The 12,172-nt window shown below is 43.8% G+C and overlaps 1 protein-coding gene across 2 annotated transcripts in view; it reads right to left on the bottom strand.

Moving 5' to 3' along the window:
- Positions 1–12,172, bottom strand: part of APPL2 (adaptor protein, phosphotyrosine interacting with PH domain and leucine zipper 2) — a 50,858-nt gene that overhangs the window by 21,060 nt on the left and 17,626 nt on the right. Inside the window, exons 3-8 of one of the 2 annotated variants that reach the window (XM_073213776.1) lie at positions 11,004–11,063; positions 10,381–10,452; positions 6,880–6,967; positions 4,142–4,183; positions 3,955–4,013; positions 3,067–3,213 (exon numbers count right to left, since the gene is read on the bottom strand). In XM_073213776.1, the coding sequence (XP_073069877.1) occupies positions 3,067–3,213; positions 3,955–4,013; positions 4,142–4,183; positions 6,880–6,967; positions 10,381–10,452; positions 11,004–11,063 (468 nt within the window). The remainder of the gene's footprint in view (positions 1–3,066; positions 3,214–3,954; positions 4,014–4,141; positions 4,184–6,879; positions 6,968–10,380; positions 10,453–11,003; positions 11,064–12,172) is intronic. The other variant, XM_073213777.1, reaches the window with a different exon arrangement.

A 12,172-nucleotide genomic window follows, 5' to 3' on the forward strand; every position in this document is an offset into this window, starting at 1 on the left:
CTCCCCAGCCTTCTCTGACGAACGTTCTCTCTGCCCAGGGAGAGTGGCCCAAGGAGACGGACTATACAGTTTGGAAACAAAAGCTGCAGTAGCTGACTTGTTGGGAACGCATAGAAGGAATTCCTTCTTTCCTGTGACTCCTGTGTAATCACTTCCCAGAAAGTCTGGGTCTCCTGAGAAACCCTGAAGGACAGGGGTATGGGAAAGAGAGGAAGACATTTCTGTGCATTATTGACATCTATGACCATCCCACCCCAAAAAGCTCAGGTTTGCATTTCTTTCTATGGTCAGGGAGAAAAATCAGAATACTGAGTATGACCTGTTCCATTTTACATGCCTGACTGTAGAGAGAACTGCTGCAAGCCTGTCATTAGAAAAGAGAGAAAACACTCAGCTTGGATGCAGGTATTTGCTCGCCTGTCTGATCTGGAAGCAGCCCTTGCCCTTGACTGGGGCACAGAGATCGACCTCTCACCCCAAGGAGGCTAGGAGGTGTTATGAGGATGGTTCTGACATGTCTAATTTGTTCCCAGGCCCTGTGGGGAAGCACAGACACCTACATCCTTGGTTTTCACAGACAAAAACAGATGGTGTCCTCGATTTCTCATGCAAGGTAATACATGCAGGGAGATGCTCGGACCCCTTTATCTTTTAATCACACAGAGAGCAGCACTGTAAGTGCCGTTCTGAATCCCTGAAGTTTTAAAAATCAAGTCTGTTAATAGCATTTTGCATTTCTAAGAACACATTACAGCGTCTCTTCTTCTCCTCTCTGAACTCCTTAGACTGTGTGCCCCGAGTCCCTATCATAGGTCCTCTGCTGTACTGTAACTCCCAGGGCAGGGGCTCAGGCAATCCCTAAAAAAAAATCTGTCATCAGTGAATGGAAGTGATAAGATGCTGGCTTCTACAGCCACACTTCACAGTACTCCCCTGGTAAATATGACACTAGAGTTCATTTTTGTTCTCATAAACCTGTGCACAGACTATCAAACCTCAGTTTGCTTTGGGCATGCAGACTGAACCATGGCTTAACTGAAAACCTGTTTAACGAGGGGCAGGGAAGGCAGACATGGAGTCAGCCAACTCACACGAAGGTGGGTGGTGCCGAGAAGCCTGACTCAGTGGACCATCACCCAAAGACCAGGTTCATGTGCTTTGTGAGCAGCAGAAAGTACATGGTCAGGTGACCACCAGCTAACAAATGTGGATACTCAGTGAACATTACTGATTTGTAAAAGGGCTGATGAGGCAGGAGGAGAGTGAATGTTTCAAAGTGATCCAAGGGATTCGTGGGGTTAGACAAGAGCCTGGCCTAACAGGGAAGGTCAGTTTCACCAGAACTTGAGAAGTCTGCAGGGTGAGGGACTATCTGGCCTTGTGTCTTGATATCTGGGTATTTGTCACATTACAAAGGCAATGTGCTATCCTCAGTCCTCAAAATGTTGCTGTGGCTACCCCAAAACAGTGGCTCTGTTCTGCATTCCTGGGCATAGGGCTGCAAGCCAGAGCCCCCTCCTGTCCCCTGCAGCCAGCACTCACTTAGAAGTCCAGACTGGGCAAAGTGGTGTCGTCCTTAGCCATGAAAGAGAAAAACCAGCTGGGAGCAAGCCCTTCCTTCAGGCCTCGTGAGGACCCTCCTCTAGCCAACCAGACTCTTTGACAGTGATCGATGGAGTTTGCAGCGGCTCATCTTTCTGAGCCGCTAAGGTTGGGACCCTCCCTGGCCCTGGGCCCCCTAGTGAGCAGGAATTACTGCTCCAAAGGCGAGGACTGTCAGTCCTGGGAGGGCAGACGTGATGGAGGTATTAGAGCATGGGAGTACCAGCACTCTCTAACGAAGCCAGGACAGCGCCAGGGTACAGGTGCAATAGTTAATGGAAGGAGGGAAGAGGGTGACAGAGTGAGCGAGTACACACGTGCCCTTGAGGGGATGCTGGGTGGCTCCCAGGCCTCTGTTGAGGATGGGCCCAGAGCCAGGCGAGGCTAGCCTTTGGTTTAGCACAGCTTTACTGAGATGACCCCAAAAGGAAGCGATCTACATAAGTACTTACTCTGAAGGCATCATTGACTTTAGTGTCCTCACCATTGAACAATGTCAGCAACCATATTAAAAGACAGACAATTGAGCTTGGAATGTTTAAGATCCTTTCTTGTTCCCCTTTTCCCTGAATGAAGCTGATGTTGTGTGGTTTTGAAATACATGTATTTTTAAATGTATTATAGAAGTATTAGATGCTCACACATGTAGGGTTTTTAAAAGTGGGTTTTTTCTTCTCATCATTTTACTTCTTCACATCCTTTTCTGTTCCTAGATTGTTAGGTGAGAGAAGATTCCTGGGTGCGATTCTCACATAACAGAGAGAGGCTCTGGCGCCTACAGGAGTGGGGCTATGGCAGGGCAGGGATGGAGGTGGGGGTGCTAGTCACCTCACATTCACACTCACTCCTGTCCCTGCCCTGCTGGTGAGACACTGTCAAGGCCCCATTCTGAGACTGGGGACTCCAAGCAGACAAAATGCTCAGGAGGCCACTAAATGGGAGCAGAAGCCAAACACTTACTCCCCAGAGACTTCACCAAGCAGTGGCGAAACTCCCTAAACCCCAGATACCAAGGGGCTGGCAGCGACCTCAGCGACGCATCATTCGAGAACAGCTCAGCTGAGCGAGCCCCTTACCATAAAGGGCAGCAGGGGACATGCGGAGTCCTAGCTCGTGAGCCTGCCTCTATCAACCTGAGCAATCAGCTCTCTCAGGACATCAGACCGGGCCTGGCTTTCATTTGCATTAGACACAAAGGGCCAAGCTGGCTCCTCCCAAAGGGAGGGTTAGGATAAAGGCCATCATTTCCTACACACATAGCCTAACAAGTCCAGCAGATAATGACCCAGCCCACCTGGAAGCTCTCCAAGGGCTGAATCTCAGAAAGTTTCCAGGGAGGTGGTGCATTTGGGTTGCCTTCTCTTATGGTGCGTTAGTTTCACCTAAGTGCTGCCCTTGTAGAAAACCAAGCTGTTCTTCACGGCTGGCTCAGGTCATACCTCTCAGGGGCAGGGACAGCCCTACCTGTCCGTGGGCAAAGCCTATCATGGGCTCCGTCATGGCCACGCGCTTTCTGTACTGCAGCGCGTTGAGGGCACAGTAGTACTGGAGGGAAGAGAGGTGCTGTTTCCGCCGGGCAGCTGCCACCTCCTTTACGACTTCAGTCTTCACCTGATCAGGAGGGGAAGGAAAACTCCAAGTTGTCTAATGTATGTGATATTCTGTAAGAGCAGGTAACTTCAAAACACATTCATTTACTCATTAGAACCATTTCTGTGACAAATACAACAAAACACAGATAAGGTTCCACCTCATGTTTTAGAAAATCCAAATTAAAAATACCAAAGTAATAGCATCTCAGCACTTGTGAGGCTGCCCTGAGATGAAGCCAACAGTTCGTCCTGTCAGCACCGCAAAGCACTGTAACCTCGAGGAACACAGCGTGGCAGCACGCACTGACAGCCACAGACATTTCAGTCCACTCCTAAGCCTGTACTCCAAGGAAGTAATGTAGCCCAAGGAAATCACGTAACAAAAGTAAAAAGTTATATGATAAAAATATTCAGTATTATTCGCAGTAGCAAAAAAGTGTAAGTTAAAGAATTGGAATCAATACTCAGGGCCAGGCGCTCAAGTGACCTGTGTGTCTATGAGCAAGATGACCATATGCAGTACCAAGCTTAAGCTGAAATCATTGTGAGATTATAATTTTATAATGGTTCCAAGTTGATACTAAAAACCAGTTTGAAAATAAGTCGACTTAGGAGATTCAGATTATTTAAAATTCCACATATAGATAAAAAAAAGAGAAAAAAATTCAAGACACCCTCAATGCCACAAATTCACAGTGGAAAAGACACAGAAGTTTAAGTAAACGAGATGAAAACAACATGTCAATGAAAGTAGGCCTACCTTTTCGTTCTCCTTCTTTTTAGGAAGCCTGCTATATTTTGCCATTGAGAGGTCGTGCTCTAAAAATAAAGACACATTTTAGCACCCAGATGGGTCGAAGGACAAGAACATTCATCCGGAGTCCCCACCTGCACACATACTGACCCACATGCATCACTAACTCAGCAAGAATGGAGAAGATGCCTACCAGTGCTGGCGAGTCCAAAAAGATCCTTTAACGTGCTTACTTCTAAACAAGAGAAAAGGAACATCTTAGTGCAAAGAAAAGTAAAATATGCCAACTCAGAGCTCTTTGCTTTCCCAAGAAAACAGAGGTATATGTGCGGAAGGGGGAAGGCTCTGTCAGCACACCCCTTCCCTCCCAGCTCCTCTGCGCTCTGGGAGCCCCGGCCTGGTGGCTGGAAACCAGGGTCTGACAGAGCCTGGGCCTTCAGCTGTACCCACACTCAGTGACCCTGAGTGCCCCCAGAGACACTCCTGTCCAGACAGCATTCAGGGCTCCAGGACGGAGCGGCACTCGGGGATGGGGGCTAGAGTGTGCATGGCCAGGTACTACTGTTCATGGAGACCTGGCAAGAGCATAAGCTCTGGTTCTTCAGTGCCTCCCCAACCCCTCAAAAGTGTTCTAATACATTTTTAGTACACCTTTTCTCAGAATGCCCTAACTATACCCAAAACCTAGAAATTTCCTGTCACTGCCATTTTAACATTGGACATAGCCACCATTGACAAAGGAATATGGGGTGGTTGTCCTAATGCAAAAATCTGAAGCACTATAGCATATTATACTTGTAACAAGCCAACACCATTAAGTGTCACCCCATGAGGTTGCTACACCCATCACACACAAACATGACTTAACAAAGGCCAAGGCCAAAAACACAAAAAGGGCAATAAGGGCAATGACTGTCCAAGGTTAAAAACTTATAAAAATAGAGTTCTTTAATAAAAGAAAGTGATACTTTCTACAGTTCTAAAGCAATCTTTTTCACATGTTTTATGCTGTTTTTCAATTTGCCACAAAATTGCCTCCAGTTTTTAAATTTTTCTTCACATTACTCTTTCTACTACCAGGCTGCTTTCTGCCTTTGCCATTTTGCATTTTTTTCCTCACACCTTTTACTTCTTATTGGAGCATAATTTTGGGATTTCTTATTCTTTATCAATTTTAAATAGCTTCCTTAACATCTTTTGTGTTCTCTTCATTCAGATTATGTACTTGTATTGGTGGGTAAATGAAAAAAGCAGCAGAACATAAGATAAAACACCACTAAAGAGAGGGGATGCCAGATTCTAATTTGGTTTTAATGCTGAGTAAAGTATGACCTGGGCCAAACACTTCAAATTTGTATCTTGGTGTCATCAGAAAAGGATACTTATTTTCATAGATACTAAATGGCTTCTCTTTTTATTAATACCAGGCAGTTTTATCTCTTTATTTAAAAAAAGCACCATCTTGGGCAAGTACTTCTAATCCACATAGTTGAGCCCTTCTGGATAAACAAAGGCCACTGTCATTACCACTGCTGGACACCCATTCCCAGATTTGCCTCCCATTAACAAAGCTGAAAGACATAAACTGGACAATTTAGGGGATGATTATTTTCTTTCCAAAATACCTGGAGTATCTTTAAATGATATCCCCACACATTTCTATCTAGAGTAAATATATTTTTAAAATACATTCATGAGGCTGCAGTTAAGTATTGTATAATCAACATAGAACTACATTTAGGTTTTAGATTTATGTGCAATAATGGATAAGCAACACTAAAAAAGACTAAAAGTCCTGCTCAATCAGGTTACTCTTTATACAAATTGATACATTACTCATTATTCTTTATCAAGTTTTACTGCTAGTAAACTGCCCTTGGGTAGAGTTTATGCCAGTTCCGCTGTTGCCCCCTATAGCCTCAGCTGACGTGATCACAGGCAGTCTTAAAGTAAGGGGGGAAAAGTCATCTTTAAGACTTGCCCTTTGATTTACTGTATCTTTTCTGCCTAAAATTTTTTTTTTAATTTTAAGGGGTGTCTTATATTTTTAAGAGGAAGTATTATACCAACCAGATCTTTTCAGTGCTCAGGTTTAGACTTTTTTGGTCAGAATTCTTTTTTGTATCTGTGTCTAGAAAATATAATTCTTTAATCTCTAAGCAAAAATCAAAAAGACTAGAAAATCTGGATTCCATTTTGTAATATCAACTCAGTTTTTTCGAGATCATTTGTTCTATATTCATTTTTTGACAACCTTGATTTCTAAGAGATACAAAATCACTGATGTTTTATTTCAGTTGAAGAACCAAAATCAACCAAGAGGGCAACCAGGCTCCCTGAACTAGTCACAGATGGCCCCACTCACTAAACGGGAGCTCCAGAACAGGGGCCCCGTCCGCCTTGTTTACAGCTGCACCCCCAGAATCTCGCATGGATGCGGCATGGTCCCATCCCGTCCTCTTACTTTACATTCCAAAGCATTCATGGCTCCCCAAGAACAGTGTGCTGTTACCATTGCTTCCGACTTCTAACAGTGGCCTTGCCATCTTTGTCTACTTGAAAAACACTTACTCATCTCTCAGAATCCAGCTCAGAGACTTCCTTCTCCAGGAAGCCTCCCTGACACCCTGTCCTCAAAAGGGTAAGCAGGCTGTTGTGTGTGCTGTTTCTATTTCTTGTACATGTCTGTCCTGCTGCCCTCATCATGGTATATTCCAATGGTCTGTTTCCAAGTCTGTTTTCTTATGAGCCTGTAACCTCCCTTTAGGTGAGCCAAGAACATAGTGGGGATTCAATAAAAGTTAGTAATATTTGAACTGCTCCAAAAAAAGGGTATTTCTCAATATCCACATGTCTGAAGAATACAGTAAGACTTGTTATTAGATGAATTAACATATTGAAGGTAATGGGCACTGAACTCAGGTACTTTACCTGTGAGATCCTTTTCTCGGAATTGTATAATAGGTAGAACCATTGTGTCTGCCAACTGTTTTGCCAGTTCTGTATGGAGAACATTAAGCTGCAAGACAGAGAAATCTTTTTGAAGAAAATTATATCCAGTAGTAATGATACTGTCTGATTTCACCAAAGGATCACACTGAACACTTCCATGTGGTTAAAGAGCTCAGTTGGATTCCTTAGCAAGTAAATACCCTTCATAAAGCAGTAAATGATATAGGTCTAAAGGTACTAAAAACTAAATGCAAGATTCTACCTGACTGGGGCATCAGGTAAGTTTGTCAAATGAGTCTCTCATGCGTGGTTCCTGTTTACTGTGCAAACCCTGGCTGCATTCTCAATCTGGGCCGCACCACCTGCAGCTGGAGAGTGCTCTGGTGTGCCTGTGGCAAGCGCAGCTCCCCCCAAGTGCTCTCAACCCCCGTCCCCATCACCAGGCCAATGGGAGCGCTCCCCCTCTCAGGGGAGGCTGAAGTCACACTTAAACAACAGGCCTGCTGGGAGCCTACCAGCCCTAAAACCACAGCCGGCTGTGGGTCTGGGAGTCACTCTGGAGGAGAAAAGCGCCCCACAGGACCAATTCAGTGAGATTTCAGGCCTCTGTTCCTTAGAAAAAGATCTTTCTAAGAACAAGACGACTATATTTCAACACGATCTTTCGTACTGGATAATTTTAACGGCTCTTGATTTTTTCTCCCCTTCTGCCTTATTAAGGCCTTACTAAATCTTGTTGTGAATGGTTTAGGAGAAATGAAAATGACCCCATCAGCACTACCATTTCAAGTACTTTTTGTGTGCCAGCTTTAAATGTCTTACATCTAGTTCTCACCCACTCTGTGAGTCAGATTTATCATCCTCAGTTTACAGAAAGGCAAATAAATCTCCAAATTGAGAGAGCAAATGGACGGCACAGCTGGGATTTTAATCCCGGGTTATTGAGATCTAAAATCCGTGCCTTTTCCACTACACTGTTTTGGATACAGAATTTATCTTTCCTGCTCTCAAAGCTTCCCAAACTTCAAACGTTTGACAGTCTAGATATTAGCAATGAACACAGCAGAAGGGATTCTTCCGCTGGCCCCAAGACTTCCAGATGCTCCAAGATTCCTGCTGAGTGAATAAGGAGAAATCACCCAGCAATCGTTTTTTGAAGTAAATATTTGGTGAAGTTTTTTTCAGCAGTGATCGCAGTCACATAACATGAACCCTTTTCTGCACACAACTCTGCCCGCTGTTACTTAACAGATCTGTTATCTGGTCCTTCTGGTTTTGATGAGCTTTAAGACTTGCCTAAGGTCAACTATTTGCCAGGCAAGTGAGCCCTAGGCCTAGCAGTTTGTGTTCCATCTTTCAATCAAGCCGAAGCTGGCAGCTTCATTCTGCTGGGGATACATAAAGACAGACACACCAATAAAGGCCATCAGGATAGAATGTATTAATTATTTTTCCTGAATAACTTCAGTAAGAAACATGTATGTTGTTTTTTCACTAGCAGTAACTGAATGAAAGCCAGCAAGTATACCAATTATGTGCCAGGTTCTGTGCTCAATGCTCTGATATACAGTGTTTCATTTAATCTTTATAACTACCCAATTATAAAAAGTAGGCTCTCCTCCTACTGTCATTTATAGATGAAGGAACCAAAATACAGGGAGATTAAGTGTCTTTCCAGTGGTTATGCATTTCAGGAATGGCAAATTCCCTAGCTATGCATTTTCTTCCCAATTGCTCCTGAAGGACCAAGGGGTTTGTGTCTTCAAGTTTTTGCCTTGGGGCTTTTCAGAGGTATGAGACAATCACTTCTAAACCTGGCCATTGCGGGAGAGCATGGACCACCTCTTGGTACTTCAGCATCGTCATACAAAATGGCGAAAATGCCATCTTCCTTGCATGGCTATTGTGAGGATAAAACAGTAACATGAAGAGAAAACACTCAGAAGAGGGCCTAACATACACCTGGTAAAAGCAATTTGTAATGATGGTGATGCCCTGTGCCAGGTGCCCTCCAAGGAAGTGAAACCTTGCTTTTGGGTTTTAAAACATTTTTTTTTTAAACGATAGAAATATCTGTAAGCCTGCAACATGGAAGATCTGGTTACGAGGCATTCCATTTAATATATGCCATAAAAATTTCTACTTTTGTTTGAATTTTTCATTAATTTCTCAAACTACTTGGGTTGAAAATTTTTTCAGCTGGTTTACACCCAGGTAGATAAAACTACCACAAAAGCTCCTCAGAACTTCCCACCTGAGCTAACTGCTTTCACTCACTTAGGTCTCCCCATCAAGAGGCTTGTTTGAAAACGGCTTACACTGCTAAGCTTCCAGGAGGCCAGGATCCTGCCTGTAATATCACTTCCATACTTCGGGAATGATTCCTTTCTATTTAAAGAATCATCATTCTGGTCCCTGAAAATATGGTTGTCAATGTTTTAAACTGGAAATCTCGGGTTTTGGGGTTCTGACAACTAACCGTATCTCCTTAGCACCTCTTCCAGTCAGGAAAACACATGTGTCAGTGGCTGCGATCTATTACTCCTTCCCCTGGGTTATTTCTCTCTGTTAATTAAGAAACATGCTTCTTCTCACCTGGCCAAAAAATTTACTATTTGCTTCTTTCTAATTACATTTTCATTCATTGTCCTCCTCTTCTGGAATAGATATCCATCCATTTCAACATACATATTAAAGAAAGTTGTACATTTGAAGACAGTAATGGCAGTGGGACAGGATAAAGCTCAAAAGGAACTGCATGACTTGTTCCGTTATAACCTCAGTACCACGAACAGCATTTACTACATATTAGGTGGTCAATAAATATTTATTGAATGAATAACAACTTGTTAGACTGATTTGTTGACTGAAAATGCAACCAGTATAATTTTATATGACTGTTAGTTTCTTATTCTATAAACTGAAGACAGTGTCCCTACAAAGAGAAGACACAGACAGAAGAGAAAAAGCCTCGGGGTGGAGTGTGGGGGAGAAGGTCACGTGAAGTCAGAGGCAGAGAGTGGAGTGACGCGGCCACAAGCTAAGGGACACCGAGAGCCACCAGAGGCCAGAAGAGCCGAAGGATTCTCCCCTAAAGACTCTGGAGGGAGCAAGGCTCTGTTAACTTGATTTCACACTTTGGCCCCAGAACTGTGAGGGAATCAATTTTCTATTGTTTTAAGTCACCTACTTGTAATTTATAACAGTAGCCTTGAGAAACAAACACATCCTCCTTAGGAAACTGAATTCTTAGAAATCTTTCTTTTGGTCTATTGTTCATGCACACTATATAGCCTTTACCCCTCAAATCAGAATCAAACATAAAGAAGTTCATGTTGTTTGGAATGAATCTTGGAAGATCGACAAATTGAGGTATCTTTTCAGATGTCTGAAGCAGATACCTAAGAATGGAAGCTGGGCCAAACTGAAGACAAAGAAAGTTCAAGAATCAAATAAAAATTTGCCATGTTGCTCTCTTACCTCATCCACCACTTTGGAAAAATAGTGGAGTGTAGAAATTACTTCCTCGTCGCCTTTGCCAAGAGCAAAATTCTAAGACCAAAGAATAAAAGAGGCAGGTGTGAACTGAGTGCTTGGGAACCCAGCACTGCAGCATCAACCCCCAACACACCGCCCTCCACTCCTCTTCCTCTCTCCCAAAGCACGTCACATCAGGCTGTCTCACCGCAGACGAGAGCCTTCCCCTTTCCTGCCCCAGCAGCACACCCAGCCACCCCTCCTGAACCATTCCTTCGGTGGCCACCACTCTTCTGCCTGGACATGATGGTTCCCTGAGGTTATTTCCTGCTGGAATTGTTAGTGTTGATTCACTTGCAGTCCCTCGGAGACTACGAACCTTCAAGGTAGTTGATTACTTCTTTGGGTAATTAGAACACATCATAAAGATTTTGGCATAATCTCTAGTTAGAATTTACCAGTGGGAAGGAAAAGGTATAACAAAGAAAAAGTGGAAATGAACTATAGAAAAAGAAAGAAAGAAAGAAAGAGAGTATCTCAAAGATGTCTCTGGAGAATTCCTTAAAAGAACCCCACTTGAGAGATTCCTGAGCACAGCATCACATGCCACATAAATACCAAGTTACCTGTTTTTCATATGCCAGCAGTTGCTTAGAAAGCTGTTGTGTGGCCAGGCACATTTCATTCTGTCAGGAGAAGAGAAAGGCAAGTAAGATTTGTCCAATACATAGACAGCCACTGAAAAATGCCACCTCAGAGAATTCCTTAAAAGTAGTATATGTCGTAAAATAGCATTTTGTTCGGAAGTTATTTGGAAAACAAAACCAAAACAAATTAAAAGATTAAAGCTTGTCTCCCACCTCCCCCGCACCATTTACAAATTACTGCTCCCTGTGGTGATTCAGTCAATGAACAAATGCAGTGACAATCAGAATATGCCAAACAGCCAAAAAAGACATTGTCCCTGTCATTATGGGGTTTACTGGGGAGGCAGACATCAAAAAGTAGTTGCAAGCATGAGAACTGCAAAGGAAACACTGGACGCGTTAGTAGGCGCTGACGGGGGGCCCATGTGGTCTCTAAAGAAGAGGTGTTTTAAGCAGACCTCTGAAGAAAGAATGGGAGTTAGCCACAGAATGAGCTTCCCAGAAGGAGGGACCAACACATGGGAAAAGTGCACAGCCTGTCTGAAGAGCTGCACAGGGGAGTGTAGCTGGGGGCGAGGCAGGGCTGGCATGCAGAATGAGGGTCGGCAGAACTCCATGCCCAGATTTAGACTCCAAGTGCAATGGGAATTTATGCAGCACTATGACATGAACAGATTCCACCAAACTTAAGAGTACCAGGTGGGTAATGATGGATGGTAACACTGAAGCATGGCTACAATGCCCAGGGAGGCCTGTTTTGTGCTGTTTTTTACTGGCCAAAACTCTCCATTTTCCCTCCTATTAATCCCTCTAATCTATGGCTACACAGCAATTTTCTACAACTGTCCCCTCACTGTGGATGCCAAGAAAACATTGTTTTGTTCCTATAGCTCAGTTCAAGCTTCAGGACTTATTCCTAACAGAGGGGCAGAACCCCAGGGTCTGACCTGGAGCAGATGAGAGGAGAGCACCGGCCTGCTTGGTCTTGGCCTCCACTCACTTCCTAAGTCTCCTGAGTTTTGCTGTTCCTTTAGGAATAAGATCTGAGCTCTGTAGGAGCTTATTATATTCTCTGTGGTCCTCCTTTGCAAGGCCCATTGGAGCCTAATCTTACTTTTCTGGACCCTGTTTGCAGACAGCTAAGCCAA

This window comes from Manis javanica, chromosome 10 (genome assembly GCF_040802235.1).
Source record: "Manis javanica isolate MJ-LG chromosome 10, MJ_LKY, whole genome shotgun sequence".
Classification (NCBI taxonomy): Eukaryota; Metazoa; Chordata; class Mammalia; order Pholidota; family Manidae; genus Manis; species Manis javanica.